Source organism: Rhipicephalus microplus, chromosome X, assembly GCF_043290135.1.
Source record: "Rhipicephalus microplus isolate Deutch F79 chromosome X, USDA_Rmic, whole genome shotgun sequence".
Lineage (NCBI taxonomy): Eukaryota > Metazoa > Arthropoda > Arachnida > Ixodida > Ixodidae > Rhipicephalus > Rhipicephalus microplus.
This window is the reverse complement of record NC_134710.1, coordinates 90,542,753-90,566,023: the sequence shown is the minus strand read 5'-3', so window position 1 is coordinate 90,566,023 and position 23,271 is coordinate 90,542,753. Positions and strand designations below refer to the sequence as shown.

The 23,271-nt window shown below is 46.6% G+C and overlaps 1 protein-coding gene across 7 annotated transcripts in view; it reads left to right on the top strand.

Annotated features, from left to right (window-relative positions):
- Positions 1-23,271, top strand: part of LOC119176224 (protein-L-histidine N-pros-methyltransferase) — a 240,209-nt gene that overhangs the window by 71,546 nt on the left and 145,392 nt on the right. For all 7 annotated transcript variants that reach the window (XM_075877270.1, XM_075877267.1, XM_075877268.1 and 4 more), the window contains one exon: positions 21,623-21,816. In XM_075877270.1, the coding sequence (XP_075733385.1) occupies positions 21,623-21,816 (194 nt within the window). The remainder of the gene's footprint in view (positions 1-21,622; positions 21,817-23,271) is intronic.

The following is a 23,271-nucleotide window of genomic DNA, read 5'->3' as shown; positions in this document are numbered from 1 at the left end:
ACTTCCAAACATATTTTTTTTTTTCTGATTTCTGTGTTGTCGGAAGGTTCTCTTAACAGTCACGCTCAAAAAAAAAAAAAAAGTCGCCAAAGTATCGCTACAGCGTCTTTACATATGGGGCAGGTACAGACGCTATGACCTGCATTTCTGATGACTCATTGACAATATTTGCAGCGGTCATTGAAACTAACATGCCATTGCTGTTTCTTCAACCTACCTAATAGTAGGCCGTCTCAAGAAACGTCAAGTATTTGTTGTCAGGGCATTGAAAAACGCTTCGGGAAATGTGGTGGCGTCTGTTGGTGCCCTGATGACTAATTCGTCGTTGGTCTGTAAAGCACGCTCGCGGTAGCTTTGAAAAGTGCCCAAGGAACACATCAATCGCGTCAAAAATAATCAGGCTGGTTCCGGTGTATGAATGGCAATTTCCGTAATCGCCCAAAGCACGACCTGGATTTCACGGCAATACCACAGGCCGTGTGGCAGCATTCCACAAGCATAAATGTTAAGAAAAAAAATTTCCTGTGTTTCTGTTTGTTGTTTTTACTAACTACTTTCTTTCAGCCTCGTTATTTGAATGTCCATTCAGCCAGCAAACATGATTCCCTACTTTCTTCTCCCCGCAGTTATATTGTCGTTGGCCTTGCTTTTTTGCCGCATGGTGTCGTTTGGTGCTTCTTAAGATGGCCGGACGCCGCTTGTTTGTGGTCATTTCCGTTGCTTCCGCAGACTCTGTCGTTAATCTTGTCCTATGTGTCTCAGCTGTCGCCAGTAATGCAGATTCTGATTTTTTTTCGCTTATTTTATCCTTGCGTTTTTTTTTCTGCTTCTTTTTTCATCTTGTGCAACAGAAGTCGCGTTATGAAACTGTCACTGCCTGTAAATCTTCGTCGTGTTTTCAATGTATTCTCCGTTTTCCTTCAGAAATTCAACTTTCTCAAATGATGAGGTGTTTTTCTCTTTTTTTGTTAAAGTGCTCGTTCTTGGTGCAAGGAACGGACTGAACTTTCAGTGGTGGCCAGAATGCGAGACTTCATGCATACTTTATGGAAGCACAGATGTGTGTCTTGAAATAAAATACAGTAGTTCTCATTACTTTTGTTGGCCCTGGTCTCGGTAATGAGTATTAATGGTCGATTTAGTTACGCTTTTTCTCTGTACTGAGGGCAGTGGTAGTGTCAGCATATCGTCTCTGGTGTGTGGTAGCCTGGCACCTATTCCACCGTTCTGTTCGGGGAAGCAAGTACAGTGAAGCGTATGCAATTAACTTTGAACCAAGCAGTGAAGCCAGAAAAGTGAATGCGATTCACTCGTTAAGCTTTTTTTAACGTTACGTTGATTTGGGTGATTTAAAAGGTTTAACGTCTCAAAAGCACCACGATTATGAGAGACGCTGTAGTGGAGGGCTTCGGAAATTCCGACCACCTAGAGTTCTTTAACGTGCACCCAAATCTGAGCACACGGGCCTACAGCATTTTCGCCTCCATCGGAAAGGCAGCCGCGGCATCCGGGATTCAATCCCGTGACCTTCGGGTCAGCAGCCGAGCACTTTAGCCACTAGACCACCATGGCGGAGCTTTTAACTTTACGTTGACACTGCGGGTAATTGACCCTAGAGATAACGGCTCGGGTGCTTCACAACGCAATTAGAGAAGAGCGAAACATAATAATAGTGCAATTTACGAGGATCATTGAAGAGGAGTCTCGTTTCTTTCGTCAAGAACAGTCATATCTGTTACCGGGCCGACGAAGGGCACAGTAACGCCGAATACGGCAGGATGACTGACATATACCCGCAGGTTCGGATGCTATATATTGAGACAAATGCTAATTTCTTTCCGTGCGACCTTAACTATGATGACATGATTATTATCGCACATCTTGTATGGACAACCGAGAGGACCTTTGACTTCTGCAGCTGGAAAAGAGTCACGGTGGTCTTGCAGTTCGCCGCGCGATGCATAAGGCGCATAGCTTAAGCAGTCAGCTTGTCGGTGTGTGCATGTTCATCACAACACACTTATACGTGCTGTTGGTTAGCTCATTTCCCGAGTCATCTGGTTGGACCGCTTCTTAATCCACCGCCAGACTTCCTCGTCCGCACGCTCATCTATTCGTAGTCGCTGTGTGTCCGCCTGCCTCTTTTTGGGTAGCCAACGCGGTGCAAGATAACTATAAGTGCAACGACGGGCCCTTTATAGTCTCAAGAAATTCGGAGCACCTCGCTCGCACTGTCGTTGTTGTCACTACTTGCGTTGCCCATTGTTAACGCTTCATGGTCACAAACTTCTACAGTGTCCCCTGGCAGTACAAAATTTCCGCGAAAGTGCCAACGACCGGCGGACAGGCGCGAACGGCCACGTCATTGGTGTGCCACGGTATAACGCGCATAGCGGAACGTCTGTTCTTGGTATACATCAACAGCTCAGGCGGTCGCTCTCGCCAAATAGCGTCTTCGACAGCTGTCATGGTGACGGCTACGTGACGGGCCACGTTTTCGCCCTTTACACTCCGTCCGTGTCGTTGTTGATGTTTGCGGGGCTCGGGAGTGTCACTTGATGAGCGCATTTCAAGTTTCCAACGTGGGAAGCAGAGAAAGCTCGGGGGTGTCGCCACTCCCCACCGGCTTTGATCTGCATACGTTGAGATAAAAGCCTGTCTCCCGATTTTTTTTCTCTCTCTCGCTCGCTCGCTTTTGTTACCTTCTCTGGTTTGTCCCGACGCTTGGCTCACTTCCTATATGGCGTTGCGAGCTTCTTATACGCGCGAGAGGAGTTTGTCTCCCTTCTTACGACTATTATTATTTTGTTGTTATTATTCCGGATGCAGGCAGGCGTGGGACGAGCGCTAAATAAGTAGGCGAAGCACAACAACGACACACCACTGAAAACCCGGCAGGCACAAGTGTGGGAAAGGGAGTTCGCTGTTTGTTTGCTTCGGGCTCGGGTTATTTATCGGTGCAGCCAGCGTGTGCATGCACGAGCGCGCATAAGCGCCTTCGAGGAAAAATATAAGCGACGCGGCGCGTGAATACGGGGTCCTGGCTCATCTTTGTTTTGCTGCTGCTGTTTATCCGCTTGTTTGTTTGTTCTCAAAGATGGCCGACAGCAAAATTCGCTTTGTCGAGGAGCGGGGCGGAGTGCGCCCCAGAGAGGCCTGCTGCTCGCGGGGCCCTGCTTGATGCGTATATGTGTTTTCCCAGCCTAAACGAGAGAGAGAGTGTGGTGAGGCGGTGGCAAAAAAGAACTGTTGGGGAGAGCGCCCAAGAGGCAGCAGCGCCGTGGCGCTTTAGAGGCGCGCGATCCGTACGCGAATGGCGTCTTTCTGCCTACACTGAAGTTGCGCACTAACCTCCCATCTCTCCCTCTTCCTGCATATAGCTGCCACGGGCAGATAAAACGGGGAGAAATCCGTATGATTGGCAAAGTGCGCTCGCTTGAGGGGTCTCCCTCAAGCCAGGCGTGGGGCGCGCTGCTGCTAGTGAAATAAGCGGCACCGCCGTCCAAGGTGCCGCCGCTCCAGCTATTGAGGACGCAGCTGTGCGTCAGTCGACACTGCAGCCAGTCCTCCCCGGTCCTGCTCCGGCCCTGATTTCCAGTCTCGCCCACCAAGATAGTCGCATATTTTTTTGGCGCCCCCTCTCCGGCGCTTTCCTTTCATTACGGCCGGAATGCAGACGTCTGAAGGAGTGCGTCACGCGTCGGATGCACTTGTACCCGCCCGAGGCAAATGCAATAGAGCATAAAAAAAAAAGCGGGATGCCTGCTTACCGTTGACAGGGACAGGAGGAGAAATGCACAGGCATCAGCAGAAAAGTTGATCAACTCTCGGCAGCGAATGTTAAATGCAGAGTCGCCCATATCTCTGAAACCCGCCTGTGATGTTTCAGATGTTGACAAAGTAAACACAAGTCTCCCTGACACTACCGCCTCGCGCGTTGTGGTATACTGGAAAATGTCTAGTCCTCTGGAGCCTTCCGCTGTCGGGGGCAGAAGCTTGACATTTTTTTAGAAACGCGAACCATGAACCGGCAACATTTATATATGACGATACTAAGCCTTCATGGTGGCATGTCTGACGTCTTGTACTTACTCTATTCTAAAGAATGGCGTCGCATATCTATTGACGCTGTGATTTTTCGTGGCCCCTCTTGGTCTTAATCTTCAGGCATGGCCCTCACAGCTCAATCAAAGAAGAAATATACGTCTTACCCTGCTTTTTGGAAGGGGCTGGTAACGAATGTGAGCGCTATCATTGGTACCAATATTGTGCCTTCTAGGTTTAGCATAACTCGACGAGACCTCACGTAATAAACAGACGTCTTTTAAAACACAAATGTTATGGCTGAATCATAAATGTCTGAAACGCGCTTTTCACCCATTAGCTATATCGCCAAGCGGTAATCAGCAAAGCACAGCAAAGGGGGATAAGGACTAATGAGAACAAATCGCCTTGATGTCTATACTAACGCGAAGAAAATTTTATATCTGCTCGTTTGCTTTCATGATAGGATATTTTTTTTTTCATTTCCTCTACTGTACTGTGTTGTAATTCCGTGCGTTGTCGCTCCAAAATTCTTACGAAAAGAAAGTGTTGAGGCGCATATGTGCTGGCATTACTTCCAAGATTCTGGTACGCACTTTTTTCATGTGAGGACAGCACTCGTGAGGTTCATTAATTCAGCCATACTATAGCTGTTAGTCTCGGTTTTGTTGTGAAAATACTATTTGCAGTCTAGTTAGCTTCATGGTCGGATGATGCGTTGTTATTATACCTATACGGACGTACGCGTGGATGCTTTTAAAGACGCACTCATGTGAAACTCAGCCATTCCGTGAGCACCGCATCAAAACGTTGGTAGATTACTGGCTCTCGAGAAACCCTAGGCTCGAACGCCAAGGCTTAGCTCATGTAACCGCGATCTAACGCGATTTCCTTCGTGACCTCTGACACGCACGCTCCGTCATTTCCTTCTGTCGGCGTTGCGTCGCTACGCCAACCAGTGGACGCCTCCCTGGCCTTCCAGGCGCTGTCCGTCTCGTTTTCCATTCGCCGCTCCGTTCTCTCGTCCGGCCGCCATATTTTATTGGCATCCTGACGCTTCCTCTCGCGTCTGCCGTGGCGCTTCTTGGTGCGCTCTGTTTATTGGAATGCAAACTGATTGACCTCCCCTCCCTCGAGCGCGCCTTCGCTCTCTCCCGCTTCCGACAGGGCCTGCGTCACCTTCGTTTTGGTATTGTTCTGTTTTTGTTGTTGTTGTTTTTCGCCCCGGCTTGCTCTCCCTTAGCCGCCGCCTCTTGCTCCTCCCGCATCTTCTGCAGCCTGTGTTGTTCCCCTTCTCTCCGCTCGTTCGTTTTCCCTCTTGTGCTCTCGCTTCATTTGTTCACTGGGATGCTGGGCTCATGGAGATCCCGCACGGCTGCTGGCTCCCCCCCCACCATCACCCTCTTTCCTTCTTTTTTTTTGTTTTTTTCGAACACGACGCTATACTTTTCAGTATCGATTCCTTCGCTCGGGTCAAAATAAGAAATGGCTACAAGAATGCTGATGCAGAAGTTTTTAGGCACTCGGGGCTTCACGCAAGCGGAGCCGGCGTGAAGGAAGGAACGCGAAAAAGAAAAAAAAAGAGGGGGGGGGGGGGAAGCAGCAGCAGTTTTGTCGTCGTCTGCATTATTGGCGATCCGAAGGAGTGCGCCACGGCAACGAAATGAGAAACTTGTTTGCCGCGCGTTTCGTTTGCTTCCTCTTCGTGCGCGTCCGCTCGCTCCGAGGCGCCCGCCTCTTCTCCCCTGTCCTTCTTCGCCATTACGGCGCGCAACGTGGACCCGCAGGACGGTGGAGCGGTCCCTCGCCCCTAACGACGTTGCCTGCCGGCGTACATAGCGCCCTTGTCTCTCGCTCGTCTCTGTCTGTGTGTGTGCGCGCGCGCGCGAATTTTCCCGCGTGGCACGTGGCGCTAACGCGTGGATATGATAACGCCAGCGTTGCCAGGGGCCACTCCTCCATGCCCGCTTGGCTTTCGTGAGCTCCTGTGCCGGAGAACGGTGGCATGCGATGCCGCAACTAGCCCCCGTGGTGGTGGTCCTCGCGTGCTCGTCGCAGATGCCCTTCGATGCCGATTGTTACCGACACTGTCAATTTTTTCTGTTCTTTCGGTGGTTTGTTTTTCGTCACCAGCTCTGTTCGTGGCTCCTTGGGCGAATCGCTACATCGCCTAGTTGCTGAAAAAAAGACTCTTGCACAATAATAATGTTTCCGTTGTCATACGAGTTGTTTTACTAGTACTGTTTTAATACGCCAGGAAACGATTACACCTGGATGCTGCGATAACTGAATTTGAGTCCATAAACGGCATTTCGCTGTGCGCGCTTTTTCATCAACGCATTTCGGGCCGGTCACCCCGGTGACGAAGGTGTATGTTTGATGCGGGGACTGAGCATTATACATGGTAAAACTTTTGCAATAATTACGAATGCTTTTTAGCAAAGTACGCTTGATGTTTAAAGGGACAACTGCACGTGCCATGTCGAGATTATATAACAATTATATTTCAAACTACTTTCTTTTCGTGGCACTTTGAGTGATCTAATTGCGTCTTAACTCTATCACAATAATCGGCAGTCGTTTTCGGTGGTTAATATGATAGGATTCGAACCGCGCGAAAGGAATCCACCGCGGAGGAGCAGTCGTTATGATGCTTGGCTGCTGACCCGAAGGTCGCGGGTTCGAATACCGGCCACATTTCGATGGAGGCGAAATGGTAGAGGCCCGTGTACTGCATGATGTGAATCCACGTCAAAGAACGCCAGGTGGTCAATATTTGCGGAGCGCTCCACTACGGCGTCTCTCATAATTATACAGTGGTCTTGGGATGCAAAATCTCGGATGTTATTATTATAACAACAAAGGAGTTCGTGGAGTAAAGTAACACTGAATTGAAACAATGAATTGTCCTAGACTGATGAATCACACTGCGACTTCACCACCATAGGCATACTTAATGCGAAGAAAATCAAGGTCAAACTGATTTTTTTGCGTGGGACGTCATGGATTTCAAAGTGAACTTTTTTGGAATTCGGAGACATTAGTTTAATGGAATTCATAGAAACATATTATGTTAAGGCTCTGGCCCCCTCAGAGGATAAAGTACTTAGTTTTTACCGACTAAGAACTACATAGTAGACGCTGTGAATACCTATGAAGTGTTGGTGATTGGTGCAGGAATTTCCGGATAGCTTTGCCACCAATTTTTTTCCCTTGCGTGTTTTCTCGTTTACCATGCGTGTTCTCTTGGCAAGAGTGAGAATTATGATACTGTGAAAGTGTAATTTACTTATATAAAAAAATCGTTTTGGTTTTTAGTGTTTCTTCAAAGCAGGTCAAATTCGTAACAGCGCGAAAGACAAGGCCAAGGAAAAGAAAACAGATGTGGTTCTACGCTTGCAACTCACTTCAATTCACTTTACTTCGGTTCAAATTATTTCGTCATAATTTAGGTACTCGACGTACCTATTGGAACGATACACAACGAAGAGAAACTAGTGACGCACCCGAAAGATATGCAAAGCCAAATAACTTGCTTACTTCTGGCAGCAAAACCAGGCACTTCAATCGTTACTTCAAGTGCTGATGGCACTGATCTAGTCTCTTTAATATTGGAAGGCTGCAAAAGAAAGGAAAGCATCGAAAGCATTGGTGGCCAATGCAATATAGCAGAATGAAGTGACAGCTCTAAATATAATTACCGTGTTTACAAAATTTAATTTGATTCAAATGTAAATTGATCCTTATGAATAGCACAGCACAATAATAAAAAGCGCGAGCGCATTTTATGGGAGAAATTTATGTAATATGTTGAAAAAAAAACACTAGAAATTTGCTGCGAAAACATGCTTCACGGCAGTGTTTTTCAGGTGTACAGAAAAGCTAGCTTCGCGGCAGTTCGCGGGGACTATTTCTAAAAAAAATCCGCAGATTGTTGCTGAAGATTCGTGATGTAAGCGGGAAAATATATCTTACAGGCGCAACTGAAATGAAAACATAATGTCACAGCATGCCTGTTTTCTTGTTTGTTTCGGTTTCAGTCTTGAGTCGACCTTACAACCGAAACTAGTTTCGCTTTTGATTGTAAATCGACCTCCCAACTTTGGATTTCAAATTTAGATACAATGCGCCATCCTACAATCGCGGAAATACGGTAATCGTAATTTCTGGGATTCTATGTGACTAAAGCCACGATACGATTCTCACGAACGCCGTTTCGGAAAGGTTCAGGAAATCGGACAACCTGGGTCTTTTTAACGTGCACTCACATCGAACACTACGTGGCCTCAATCCAGCATGTCGCTTCCATCGAAGCGCGACCGGCGTGGCCGGCTCGAAGCCTCGTCTAGCGGGGCAGTAGCTGAACAAGTAATGATGACAAGTTTAACGAAGATTTAACTGAAATAAAAAAAACGACCGTGGTCCCCAATCTCCTAAACCTGGCCGTTGTGGCCGTTAAAACTAATCTGTATTGCCCTGCTGGCTTCGTTAACTTCACTTGACTAATGGCTTGTTAATTGGCGCAAAGTTGTACGCATTGCGGAAGCTATAAAGGCCAACCACTAACAAACATTGCCGGATGAACTTCATCTTCATCTCCTATGTTTTTCGTTTTTTTTTTTTTAGTGAACTAGCTCTATTAGCCAAAGGAGATATATCAGTAATATATATCTTGGTTGCGAATTGCCTTTCGAGATTGTATGGTCGAAAATTAATTTGTGTTCAACTGCTTGGCACTTAGTATAATTCATTGCTGGAGGTTCGTGTAACTATTGCCAATGCAATTAGTTCAAAAGGGGCCATGACTCGGTCACCTCACAAACTGTGGTTTTCAGCGAAAAAAAAATTAAACGAGAAAGCCTATTGCGCCTGTACATATGTGCAAATTGAACTGTAAAATAATATTTCGTTGGAAAACGATCCATAGAAGTCGCCGTGCTTAGATTCGCCCACCACTGCCCACCGCCATTTCGCCATGTCGTGTGTGACGTCATGTGTGGCATGGAGTGGAGCCGTCGTCTTCTACCAAAGTTTCAGCCTCTGCAAATCATTCCATTGCTATGACATGCTGAAGAAAGCCAAAACAGCTCCATTGTACGCACAGGCGACCACGAAAAGAAATAGTCCGGAATACAGACTCTCTCAAAGCAAGCAGCTCGTTGCATCGCGGCTCCCGATTACGGCAGTGTTGCCCGACCCTCTCAGGCTGCTCGCTTGTTTATAAAGATATTGTCAGTGACGTGCTTAACCCAATGCGCTGAAATTTCGCCAGCTTATTTGTGAAAGCCTAAGGATTGACCCGCATAACTCAGATTATTAGCGAAAGTGGGGTGTCAGGTGGCTTTTAAAGTGGCCATGTTTACGCAGTAGCGTGGATGAGCCCGTATCGGAGAAAATGCTGCATGCTATCGCAATCAGTGGTGGTGCCCGTGAGTGAGTAAATCCGGATGGAATCAAAGAAGAGAAATTAAGGTTCGAGCCGGAATTTAAGCCAGGCGTTCCGCGTTGTGGTCAGGTGTTCTACCATAGTGCCGCGCCAGTACTTGGAGCTGCTTTTGAAAAGTGAAGGCGTCATGTCGCACAAGGAATCACGTTAACGGACGTAATATTGCCTGATAGAAGCGTACAATCGCACCAGCTGTCGCCCCATGTGATTTGCATGATGCGTGAGTGGTTTAAAACTGCCCACGTATTGTATATGGCTCAGCAGTAATTAGTCGTCATCATCAGTCACAGCTTAAAAAAATATTAGTGCGGCTACGTAGGTGCGTGTATGGTCTTGCAGGCGCATAACAGGTCTACTTCGGTGCTCCTTAGAATGGTGAATAACGACGTAATACATTGGCACTTCACGACTAGCTACTTACAGTAGGTGCCCTTGGAGGCCTTGTAACGGCCAATATGTCACGCGCACCTGCGGACTCCTTTCCTGGCGGTATGGTTGAGGGTGTCCATCAAAAGAGTGTCCATCAGGAAGGGAATAGAAGAGGATGCGAAAGGTGGTCGGAATATTATCGCGCACCCCACTGTTTGACAAAAAGAAAAAGCGTCCATCAGTTTCATTTCTCGCTAGTGTAATTGGCGTTCACGTATGTCAAGCTACTGTAGAACGTCGCAGACGGTTTCGTTTTCCCTTTATCAGAGCCATAGATGATCCAGCAAACAATCGAAATTGTTCAGATCGCATGACGTGTTTCAGGACAGTTTGAACGTCGGAAAGTGGTTATTGTCCACGCACCAGAAAAATTAAACGAACACAGAACGTGAGGCATGTACGAGACGTGTAGTATTAACCTATACTAATGCAGGAACGCTTTCATTCCCAGTCACTGTCTTTCATTGCTTAATGGACACTAAACACTTAAGGACACTCTTTTCAACCTGTTGAACGCAGACTGATTTATTCCTTAAAGAGAGCATTTTTCCTGCTTCACATGGAATCCAGATGCCTTGTTGTCACTTCTTGAATACATTGCAGCACCATCTTATATTGACAGGGCTCCAGAACTCGCTTTTCGGTTTCCATGCCTGCTTTGTACTTCCCGTAGATTTGACTCAGGCTTCTCTTTTTTTTTAATGGAATCTTCAACAGCATCGTGGTTGGCCCCCGGCTTCCCTCTCGTTCCTGAACACACAAAAACACAAATGGCGAAGTCAGCGAAATGTATTGATCCCTGTGAAACACCCATGTCCGAAAAATGGAAACACATATCGGTGCGCGCGGCAACGTTAGCGGCATCAGCGCTGCACTTGAAATTTTAGCATGCTTTCAAAATCGTTGAGACCTGCGATACGCGTGGCGGAAGGACACGCATACCAACAAGTGATTAACGGTGGATTCCAGTGACGTGTCGCAGCGTGTGGGAGTGACGTCTACATTTTGGAGTCTCCATATTAACGTTCACGTATGCCGCTTCGCTGCGACGCGTCCAAGCTGCTATAGACGGTGGTTATTTGCGAAGCGCCTTATAGTTTATTCGCGCGTTGTACGAGTGTGACAATTCTCATTTACTCGTGTTGCCGTTCATTGATTCACCTTTTTTACACTTGGGTTATTGCGCCGTGCAAGAACGTGTTTCCTTGCAAACATCGAATAAAACCACATATATCGCCGCAGTGTTGAATGGTCGTATAACACGCGCACATTGATTTCATACATTTCTTGCGATGATTCAATGATCTGCAGTAAGTGGCTTTGTTGGGTTGCGCATTTTCGAAATCTAAAGGTGCTACTACGTACAACTTTGTTTTTGTTATTTTTTTTTTCTTTATGCATGTTATGGTATTTGCGTGTATAGTTTTCGTGTGCATTTTTTTGCTCGTGTTAAAATCGACTGGAATTCCCTACCTCGGTCACGGATACCCAAAGCTTGTACAAAATTCCTCCTCACACCAGTTGTCCTAGAAAATAACGTGTTTATGTGCCGAAATGAGACAAAATTTGTAACAATTGGCCACAAGCGCGTGCAGGCCGCGACCATTTTTCTAACAGCAACATACCACAAGCACATAGGCCGAGTATGATGAAAAAAAAAGGGATAAGCATAACGTAAGCACAGCCCAGATAAGTATACAGTGGCGAATTATCCGCACAGAATAATATAGGCAAATGCTGTGAGACTGCTCGACATACCAAGTATAACGACAGACCAGCCCCAGGTTGTACGCGTCAGCAGAAGTAGCGCATAGCCAGGTGGTAGCATAGCAAGCCCGTGTCCACCTCGAAATCAAGGAGGTCTCCCTTTCCCCCCCCCCCCCCCCCGGGAAAAGTTTTTGCCTATAGCCCCTGGTCAGCAGATGCGAGAAATAAACGTGGCCAGCGGGGCCCATTGACGGCAAGAAACGCTAATTGCGCAAGCTTTCGGCATTTTCTGTCGGCTCCGCCATTCACTGCCAGATCCGATTATCTGTGAGAGACGTATAGATGCGTGCAGTTCTGAGGCTTTCACTGAGCAGCCAGTTCATGCAGCGCTGGCCGGTGAACAGTGCTATTGCCGCTCTTATTGAACAACGCTAAGACAAAACATCGTTCGCTGTTGTGGGTAGCCACTCGAACAGTATTGCTTGCATTATTACATAATGTATATTCGCGCTTTCGTCTATAAACTCCGATGTGTTTTGATAAGATCTAAAGCATGCATTGCTGGCGAGTTCTTTGCTGAAATTATCAACTTTATTGATATGTGGGGTTTAACGCCTCAAAACCACCATATGATTACGAGAGACACCGTGGAGGGCTCCGGAAATTTCGACCACATGGGGTTCTTCAACGTGGGGCTAAATCTAAGCACACAGGCCTACTGCATTTTCACCTCCATCGAAAATGCAGCCGCCGCAGCCGGGATCTCATCCCACGACCTGCGAGTCGAAATTATCAACTTAAAACTAGAATTTGGTCAATCAGTGTAGTACACTTAAAGGTATACGTTTGAATTTCATTTAACGAGAAACGTAACTTGTTTTGCGTGCTATGTTAAACTGAATGGGGGCCTTGTTTTCGGGGCAGCGTGTTCCGAGGGATTGAAGCGGGACGCTGCTCGCCATCTACCGAGGAGCGGCTAAAACTGGGGTGTGACGTCACGCAGTATGCAAAGCGTAGGGCGAGATCGAACTCGTCCGCAAGAGATCGATCTCTCGCAAGAGATCGATGGCTTGCAAAGGCTGCGCCGTCTTCGTGACAACCGATGTATTTTGTTTTGGAATACTCATCTCCTAAATACTTAGTACATTTCGAATGTTTCTTATAAATCAATGTAATTGCACAGTAATTATGAATATATTATTCACGTTACTTACCGTATGAGAACAAAAAAATATAATGGCCGTTGTAGCAAAAGCAAAAAAAAAAGAGAAGAAAACATCGAGTTAGGCTACTGTAACGTGAACGGTGGAGACAACTCAACTGCGGGATGATTCTTATAGAGCCACGTACCATGACTTTATTAGCGTTGCGTGCTCGCAATATCTTTTTGGGAGTATTCTTACAAAGTTGCAATGAATAAATTTTCACTCTCGAACAAGGTTTGGCAGAATGAAGTCTATTCCGTAATATATGCAGAAGCTTGCGTATTGATGTCCAAGTCTAGAAACCTCTCGTAAGTGGTTCTGATGGGCACATCCTTTCGTCAGATAGCATCACGTGGAATTGTTGTGAGCGAGCTATGATGTAGCTGCGAATTTCGAAGTACAGGTAATGTTTTCTGGAATACGCAGAGAGTGCAAGGGTTGAGGGGAGGACGGGGAGGGGGGCTCGCCTCTCTCTTTTCGGATGGCTTCATGAAGGCGAAGCCCTCCCTTGGCGCCAGCTCTGATTATTTTTTAAGAGCTTGCTTTTGTTCCCCATTCTTTAACAACAGCCTGTTGCCCGTCTTGTCTGGTATATATTTTACTGGAGGCTAATTATACCAGCACCTTTTTTTTTTCATTTCAGGCTTTTATATTTGGGATAATGGACCAGAGACAAGTCAAACATTCAGATAAAAATGCCCCTCAAACGCTTTTGTATGTGCAGAATATGTTGTGTTGACAAAAAACTAGCCATGAAGCGCGCAGTGACTGGTTCTCAGAACACAAAATATGCTATTGAGAACACAAAGCAATTTCGACACAATCAGTATGGTAATCCTTTATTTCGCCAAGTCTTGCTCTCCCAATATGTAAGGGCAGTATCTTGGTTGTCTACAAATTGTTTACCTTTATACATGACTACCTATAAACGTGCCGAGTAAAGATGGCACACATTTTTTTTTATGTATCAGCAAACGGACTTTGTGCCAACTGGCTCTGTTGACCGAAAAGCACTAGAAAACAAGTCTTACGCGGAAAAATTCATAACTCCAGCTTAGCAGAAGTATACAGTGGTATAGAATCGCATTTTCGTTTTTTTACGGTCTGCGCGTTATTACTGGCCGTCTTAAATTGAACTTACGCGCATAATTAAAGCTTTATTCTCTGCTGTCTGGTTTATGATTTACAAAGTAAGTAAAGCATGTCAATGAAAAAAAAAAACGGCAAATCGATTTCATGTGATGCAGTCAGCGCTCGTGTTGTGTGGTTCCTCCCTTCGTCCTTTGTGTTTTCTCTGCGCTCCCAGTTCGCTGAACGAAGAAAATGAATTACCAACTGGCCCACATTATGATCCTTTTGCAGTCAGCTAGTCACCTATGTGGCCTATTCCGCTTTGAGCGAAGCGTTTCAAGCAAGGTAGATCGATGTCTTTTCGGAAATTGAGAAATGAATCTGTAGTCTCCCACTAGGAATATTCATAATTATATCAGTGTATCACATAATGTAATAGGGGAGTCTGACTCTCTCTCCATATATATATATATATATATATATATATATATATATATATATATATATATATATATATATATATATATATAAGGGAAAGAAGTGTATACCTAAGGGCTCGTTTTTCCGTGTTTTAACACAATATTAATGAGATCTAACAGACAGTATTGCCAAGGAATGTACAGGGGAAGTTATTAGAACCAAGGGAATGTAAATAAGAAGAAGGAAGAAAGAAAAGTGGAGGAAAAAATAACCAGCCGTGAGCAGGAATCGAACCTACGACCTTCGAATAACGCGTTCGATGCTCTAACCACTGAGCTACCACAGCAGCCTTCCCTCCATCCGTTTTTTTGGGTTTATATGTGAATTTAGAAGTAGGAGTAACAGTGAGCGCCATCTATAAGCCAAACGACGAGTGTGAAAACGCTCTTACGCTCAAGTTTGGCGTCACGTAGCACGTGAACTTATTATGAGCAGGCAGCTGATTAATTGTCCCTCTTATACAACCTAAACACACCAAGTCTGCCAGTACGAGACCCTCGTTCAATGAAATAAGGGAAAGAAGTGTATACCTAAGAGGGACAATTAATCAGCTGCCCGCTCATAATAAGTTCACGTGCTACGTGACGCCAAACTTGCGCGTAATAGTGCCAAACTTGCGCGTAAGAGTGTGTGCTGGTGCTGTTTTAGCGAACAAGAAACAGCGCAAGCGGAAATCTTAGTTGACAACGCGTGTTGCGAATAGGAGCTGTGATTTAGCGAGTCTTGTTCCACCGTTATCGCGGTTTCGTGCGCGACGAAAACTGCGCGAGGATTGAGCCTTTTCCGCTGCAACTCCGTGGTCCTTATACTACGAGTTTGTTCACATGCCGTGAGAGACTTGACATTCCGACATGTGCAGACCCCGTGTACATCTTGCGGCGGCTCGGCAAACGCATCCTACCGACGCGAGGCATCGGGCGCGGTGTTGCGGAGCTCGTTTACTCCAGGACGCCCTGTCAGAGGGGCTTTGCCCGCGGAAGACGCTCGGTGGGAGAGCTTTCGTGTTCAACGGGAAGAGAGAGAGCGGCTTTCCCCGTTTGCGGCCGGTCGGCCGGCGCTGACTGACAGCTTTACGAGCTCGTCGCGCGGCGGCCGTCAGGGGAATGGAGCCAGCCGTTTGCGCGTCTGTTCGTGTGGAGCGCCGTTTACGGCCGACCTCCGCGTGTGTCACCTATTCATGCGCTTGTCTCTTCGAGACGCGTGTCATTAATTCCTGCACGGCAACGGCCGATTGCATCGACAGAAGCCGACGACGGCTGCCACGGCGAGGAAGCTAAGAGAAAGCGCATCTGGCGGCGGCGCGCTCCCCTCCCGCGTTTTACTTCCGCTTTGGCGTGTTTCGCGTGTGTTGCGATGTAGTACCCTGCGCTTTCGTTTTTTTTTATCGTTTTGTTTATGTACCTTGGTATGAGCTGTTCGCGTACCATCATTCGTTCGCTTTTACGATTTTTTTTTTCGCTGCGAGTCGAAGCAACCGCCGCCGTGCGCCCAACTGCCTTAAACGGGAGAAAAATGTAACGATGCCTGTTCTAACCCCGAGGCACCGTTGTGGCGGCTGGGCTCGCCTTTTTTTTTTATTATTATTATTTACGTTCTTTAACGTTTCACGCGTAACGAGTGCGATGTTTGCGCGAATGAAGTTAAAGAGTGCGCTCTCGCCCTTTTGTAGAGCGGCTGCCAGGTTCGTGTAGTCATTACTTACATCCCTCACATCGTGTTTGGCTCGTGGATGCCGTCGCTCGGGTGTCATATTCACGCCGACAGACACCTCAAAGAGAGAGCGGGAGAGAAAGACGAATAACTGGGGGAGCCCGTGCGGGGACGTGTCACTGACCCCGGAAGTGTAACGGCCGCGAAGCCGCCTTCGTCGTGCGTGGTTATTGTGTTGTCAATTCGTGTTGTGCGTGCGTTCAAGGCGTGTGTTTGTGCATACGAATGGGTGCCTGTGTCGTAGAGCCATAACGTGCGACAAAGAGCTGAAAAACACAGATGGCTTAAATATATGTATGTGCCGCTCCTATTGCCCACTGTCTTTAAGGATGTTTAAGGGTTCCCTTCGTCGTGGGATGCTGGGTGTACAACACGATCTCAGCGGTACATATAAATCCTCTTGGCTCGCTTTGCGTCTGTACATCGACCATCGTCGAAGGGGAAACGATGTCACGGTGAAGACCTTGGAACAAGGTGACGAGAACGCGTCGCGGTGCCGGACGGGAACGTAGGGAAAGGCTGTGCCAGCTCGTTATTACGAGTGCGGGTTTGCTCGCCCCGTGACACCCTCTGCTCGGTGCTCCTTTTCGGTGGCCGCGCCGCATTCCAGGTTAAATGCTCGGCTCTGTGCTTCAGCGGCAAGGGCGCATTGAGTAACGACTCTAATAAAAGGAAACGACCGCTACCGAGGCTGGATTTATGGAGGAGCGGCAGCTCAGGAGTTGAGGGTGCTTTCACCCGTTGAGGATATTTTTTCTTCGGTTACCGCGCTTCTAAATTTTTCGCTCTCTTTCGCTCACTTTGTGAAGTTAGCGAACCAAAAAAAAAATAGAAGACAACGATCATCAGAGAGAAGTTGGCGAAGCCACGCGCCTCTTGTGGGAGCAACAACACTTGGAAATTTCACTGTGGGACGTGGGTCCTGAACAAGCTTGATGCAGCCAAGAAAAAAAAACAAAGAAACGAATCAAAAAGAATTGTTGCAAGGCATGCTACTTGCTAGGGCCTCATTTGCAAAAGTGCAAGACCTTCACGGTCTTTATGGCGCTCGTGGCGCGACTTTCAAGCTGCTGCCGCCGCCGCGGCGGCTTCTGTGTCGATTGAGGCGTGGGCCTCTCTAACATAGAACTTTCCTCTATCGGGTTACTGTATATTCAGCGAGGGATGCGTAGCCCACCTTTCCCACCCGTGCAACGGCTCCCGCTTTCGTGCTGGAAATTTATATTTCATGGTGGCCCTGCCTTGTCTCTCTCTCTCTCTTTTACCCCTGATCGTCGCCGTTTTATGCTTCCATTCTGCGGCAACAAACTTTACACTTTTACAAATGGACGCAAACTTTGGGTCTGCAAGCTTCATCTTTCCTTTCCAGCCGAGGCTTATGAAAAAATGTGTTTCCTTGAAGCAGCACGTCGGGTGAAGTGAATGAAGAGTATATTGCAGTTGTCTAGATTTTAAGATGTGATGACTTGCTTTCGTTACAGAAGATTGTGTCGTGCGTTAGACTGGCTAAAAGAAAAACGTCCATTTTTGTTTATAGCGTGTTCCCGTATATAACGCATGATCGCATATGTCAGTTCTAGTCTTCAAAGAGCCGTTTCACACTGGCGCGACTGCAACTGACAAACCGTAACTTTCAGCGTATACTTACACTTGACTGTAAGATAAACCAGTGTCCTCATAATTTCTTTCTGTCGTTGTGAAAAACTTCCTTTGTGGAACTTTAAGGCCACTCCTTATGCTCTTCTCTAGTGAGCGTGTTCTGACATGCACTTTCGCGTTTCTTTCGTATTGCATTGGAAACTGTTTTCGGCCATGTTCATCGCTAGTTGTTGACTGATCGCACTGCTACATCCAACCTGCTTGTGTAAACTTCAAATAACCGTTCGCTGTATCAAAGGAGGGAGTGGTACGAAGTTATATGATAATTTTGACTTTTATGTTAACGTTCTGTACAAATTGTGGGCGCAGTAAAGCCAATAAATACTCTTGATAATACAAAAAAACACTCCCAAGCCACGTTTGTTCTATAAATTTTAATATTAACATTTAAAACTGACCCTATGGTTCCTAGACTAGTTCCTACAGTTTCTACATAGATACACACGCATACCTGTTTTCTCGCGGATACTCACAGCTTTTAGACTCATTCAGTGTCTTCTTCAGAGGGTAACTGTCCGGCCGGCTCCTTGAAGAAGAGGCCGAACGTGTCTCTAAATGTAGGGCGAATTTTTATGTTTGTTATTAAAGCTATAGAAAAAAAACGTGTCAGGAGAGTCTGTTTTCCTCGTCTAATTTTTTACGCAGCTAGACATATCTCTGTCAGTTATGCTTACCTTTAAATAGTCTTGATGGCACGGTCGGTATGGGCTACCTTATTATATTTAGCTACAAAAATACAGCCCCATAGGTTATGCAATCTACCTAAGTTTCATTCGTTCCTGTTCCCTTGTGCAATAATAATAATTTATTATTATTATTATTATTATTATTATTATTATTATTATTATTATTATTATTATTATTATTATTATTTCTACATGATACGTGCAATTAGTTGCAGCAAATTCAGGTTCATTCGTCGCTTTCACTGATGATTCGTGTTCTGGCAATCGCGCTCACGTAAGCCATTTACGTTTGCGAAAAAAAAAAAGCTGTTCTCATTTGCTGCAGTGTTTGTACGCAATCGGTAAAAGAGCAACAGTCCTGGCAAATATAAAAGGAACGCCTCACGAAGGCTGCCCAGGCGTCACCCAAGCGACGCGCATGCAGGAGCTGCGGCGGCTCTGGGAAACCGGTGTCTTTTCACAGTCGATTAGGAGTTGATTTCACGCGAACACGCGCCGTCCCTTCTTCCGCGTGCCAGGACTGGGGATGCGTGTCGACGCTATCTACGCGAAGCCGACGTCGCTCACAATGCGACCATCACGCGCCGAGGAAACATTGGCTAATAGGCGCAGAGAACCGGGAGCGAAAGGCCCTTGACGGCACACAATGGTGCCCCCCCCCCCCCGGAACCCTTTCTCCCCAAAATAGGGGGGAGCTCAGTCAAGCCCCCCCCCCCTTGGGGGGGCTGCCAAGAAAACACGGAAGGCAGCGGGTGGGGGTTTAGAGAATAGGGTTGAAGTCGTCGTTGCGCAACCAGCAGCCGCTCCCCAGATGGGCGCAAGAGCTTCATCGGCGCGCTGGCAGGTGCCGCCTGGTTCTCTTCCTCCGAATGTGGATGGGGTTATAATGTTCTGCGCGGGGACTTCGTGTTACCCCCCTCCTGCCAAGACTCGGTCGGCCGGTGGCGCGAACGCAAGCTATTATGGGCTCTCCGATCTAACGGGGTGGCTTTCTTGCCGGCGATCCGGCCACCGCCGCAGCCGTGCTCACCGTAAGGGGTTCGGCGACAATGAATTTCCCAAAGATGTCTATCGCCTCGCTGATACCAGCTACATGTGTGCCGGGGATTGAGACGTTAGCTTCCGCACGCGCGCGCCCTCCCGATCGGGGAGGGAACGCGGATTTGGCGTTGCGCTTGCAACTTGTTCACGAACGTCTCTCGCTCATTATCCGAGTGCCATTTGTACCGTGCCGTGTTTATTTTTGTATGTCTACGTACCGGTGGTGCTTTGAGTCCCTGGCCACGCTTACGTCTTTTCGCTGCCGTCTATAGCTCCAGTTGTGTATACTTCTCACTTTGCTTTGATCGTCCGCTTTCGTTGTTTTGGTGTGTATTATTTTGCTGCTGTTTTTTTTTATTATTATTCGTTCGCTTGCGATCAAGTTATTCATCGATTATTCATTGAATTCATTAGTTTGTGGGTCAGGAATATTTTTTGGGTAGTATGCGATTGCAGATGGATGAATGGTGAAACATTCAAGGCGATATCTTTTTAGTATTACTACTTATCTTTGCAGTATGTATGGCGAACTTGGCCGTGCATGTATTTGCCACATCGACGCACACGTGTCGTGCCAAGCGCCTACTTCACAGGTTAGATTAGGTTAGGTTAGGATGTTGTAGGTAGCCGGTGGATCTAGCCTTGCATATTTGCAGGCGATAGCCGCCGCCCCCCCTTCCCCGGTTTCCTCTTTGCTAATTGTAGGTAATGTCCTTTGTTTGTTTTTTTTAACTAACAACGAGCATGCTCTTAAAATAAAAATCGTTCATAGCGCGACGTGAGCCTTCATAAGACTGCGGCCTCGGTGCTATTCCACATGCACTATTGCACCGTTACTCCATCTCGCTGCACCATACCCCAAACGTAATTGTCACTTATCACCAGTCACATGCGAGGTCTGTAGCATTCAAAAATTTCAAAAGAAGTCGCAACACCTGTTTCTTGAAGATCGAGTGACCACGCGGAAACACAATATCAGTCACGCTGTCACATGGCGAGCCTAAACGTTGCAGTTACTCAAATAAACCTTGCCGTTCTTGCTTAAGCTCACGACATTTAAGCAAATAGTGTTCTATATCATCCTTTTCCTTGCACTTCGAGCACCAGGGTGTCGCGGAGAGTCTGATCTTGTGGAGCCATGCTGGTGTATGCGCTGATCCCGTTCGGATGCGATGAAGCAAGCAGGCCTCTTCCCTTGACAGCCCTTGTGTCACACATGGCTGGTGAGGCGTCAGCCATAACGAGTGCAAATGCTTATTGACAGCTTCTCGTAAGATATGCTCATTGTCTTTGGGAGCCTTCTTCGTTGGAGTAAGCTCCAGGGCATTTCGGGCAAGTCTGTCAGCCGCCTCATTACCCGCTATACCCACATGTGATGGAATCCGTTGAGACCCACGCCCACACTCGAAACAGTTTGTTCCCAAAGCTCACAGTTCCCTTCTGAATCTCGTGGAGAAACCAAAATTTTCACCCAGACTTTATAGATATAACAAGCGAGAAATAAGTAAATAAATAAATAAAGGTAACACAGTAAACACTTGTTAATTCGACACCCGTTAATTAGAACAATTGGATAATTCGGATGCGTTCTCTGGCCACTGCAAACCTATGTATTGTTAAAAGGCATCAAACTCTCGCTAATTGGGTTGGAATATGTTGTCCATTTGATGACGATAAATCGGGATGCAACACACTGAATGCACCCTCACACGTAGGGCCCTAGAATTGTGCACATGTCTTATTTTGCCCTCGAGTACAGTCGGCCAAAACTTTAGTTATTCCACATGAGTGGCAGTTTTTTTTTCGTGTATCTTTGCCGTACCACTGAATTAAGTTTCAAAAAAAAAAGTGAGGACAACTCTATGCCCACAAAGCACATGCCCTCGAAGCAATTTTTTGTAGCTTCGTTCAGTAATACGGCGCTGACAGACAAAAAGCGACCGCTGCGCGGAATAGTTAAATTTTTTGGCGACTGTATACAGAGCGAGAAGTAAAAGTTTTGTCATTCATGCATCATTTACTAATACATTTATATGCCTTACTTGCGTTCTCCCTCAGTGGAAACGGATTTCATTTGTAATATGGTTTGTGAACTTCTAAAAACAGCCGCACGTTTTTTTTCTTCTTTTTTTTTCACATCGCAGTGGTACAGCATCAACCCAGAACAAATCACCGATGACTTTCTAAGGCAAAGCTTCGTTCAATCTGATCTGGACGCCGATACTCGAGAGTTTCTCGACCAAAGCACCGAAAAGTCCAGCTGGCTGGGTACCCAGATCTGCTATGCTGTTGCTCGGCTTTTCCTGGGCTGGTTCCTGACACAGACCACTCTGAATGGGTGAGCTTGTATGATTGCGTACTATCAGTTTGTCTGCTAAGTCTACCTATTATGCCACGCTCCTCATTTTATCAAGCGTAGAACACCAAGGTGCTCAAGGTAAGCTTGAACTAGGAATTAAGCGCTCAAGGTATACGTTTGATGATGTACAGAAAATTAAATTAATTTTCTGTACTCCAGCAAGAAAATCACATGGTTATGGCAGTCAAAATTATAGCATTGTGGCATGACAAACGAAAGCAGACGACGTTCCAGTTGAGGTTAAGACATGAATTGTAGTTTGGCAAGTCATGAACTGCGAGTAACGAACTGGATGGATGCCATAAAAAAATAGAAGGGAAGTATGAGACAGTATAGCTGAGGTTCTCACATTATGAATAAAAACGTCGGTGTGTATATTTGCGAGTCACCGGAAGCGTAACATTGGGTAATTCAAGATCGTTGCAGCAAACCTTAGTCCAGCAGTCAGCTGCTCCAGACCGCCTTGGAAGCTTAGTAACTGAGATGTTGCGAGGGCGTGAGCTCGATTTCCTGCCATTGCAGGAATATCTCAATAGAAATAAAATGCGGAAATGCCCGTCTAATTAGATTGATGTACATGTTCAAAAAGCCCTGAAGGTCAAAGTTGTTCCCAAGTTTCTAGCTATCGCGGGCCTCACAATTATATCGTGCTTTTAGAGTCTGGGACCCCACAATTTTAGATTAAGTTCTTTTTTTATTAAACCGCATGTTATTGAAGGAGGAGCCAGCAATGCCATGTGGAGTTTTTTGGAGCTTGAATCGCTACGTGTATGACCATGAGCGATCTTAAGTTGGAATCGCGAAGGGCTGCATGTTGCACGAAAACGTAAACACGTGCAGTTTCTTACGTGGCTTTGTTGTACTAAAAAGAAGCGCGCACGTGTGTGTGTGTGTGTGTGTGTGTGTGTGTGTGTGTGTGTGTGTGTGTGTGTGTGTGTGTGTGTGTGTGTGTGTGTGTGTGTGTGTGTGTGTGTGTGTGTGTGTGTGTGCGTGTGTGTGTGTGTGTGTGTACACTCGCCAAACTTAGCGCGCAAAGTAACACCGGAAAGCAGCTTTATTTCTGCTGAGAAAATCCCTCTATACTCTCACATTAGGCCCCGAGGAAGCCGAAAGTGGAAGCGCTGTATTTAACGTACGGGCACATGCTTTCCTTAAAATTTTTCACTCAATCCACCTTCTATGCTTGGCAGCCGTTTCTTTCCGTACCTGCAGTGTCTCTCCTGCACACAGAATTGAGTGTCATTCACTGAGATAGAGAATGCGACGAAACGGTTGCCATACGTATTCAGCGTGTTGGCGTTCAGTTCATACTACGCAGAGGTTGTGACCACAGGTTGGAAACCCCCCCGCGGGTTTCATTGTCAAGTTCAAGGCTCGGGAAAAAAAGGAATATTTCCTTTTACCCCGCCTTTCCTCCGATATTGTGTCTGGGCG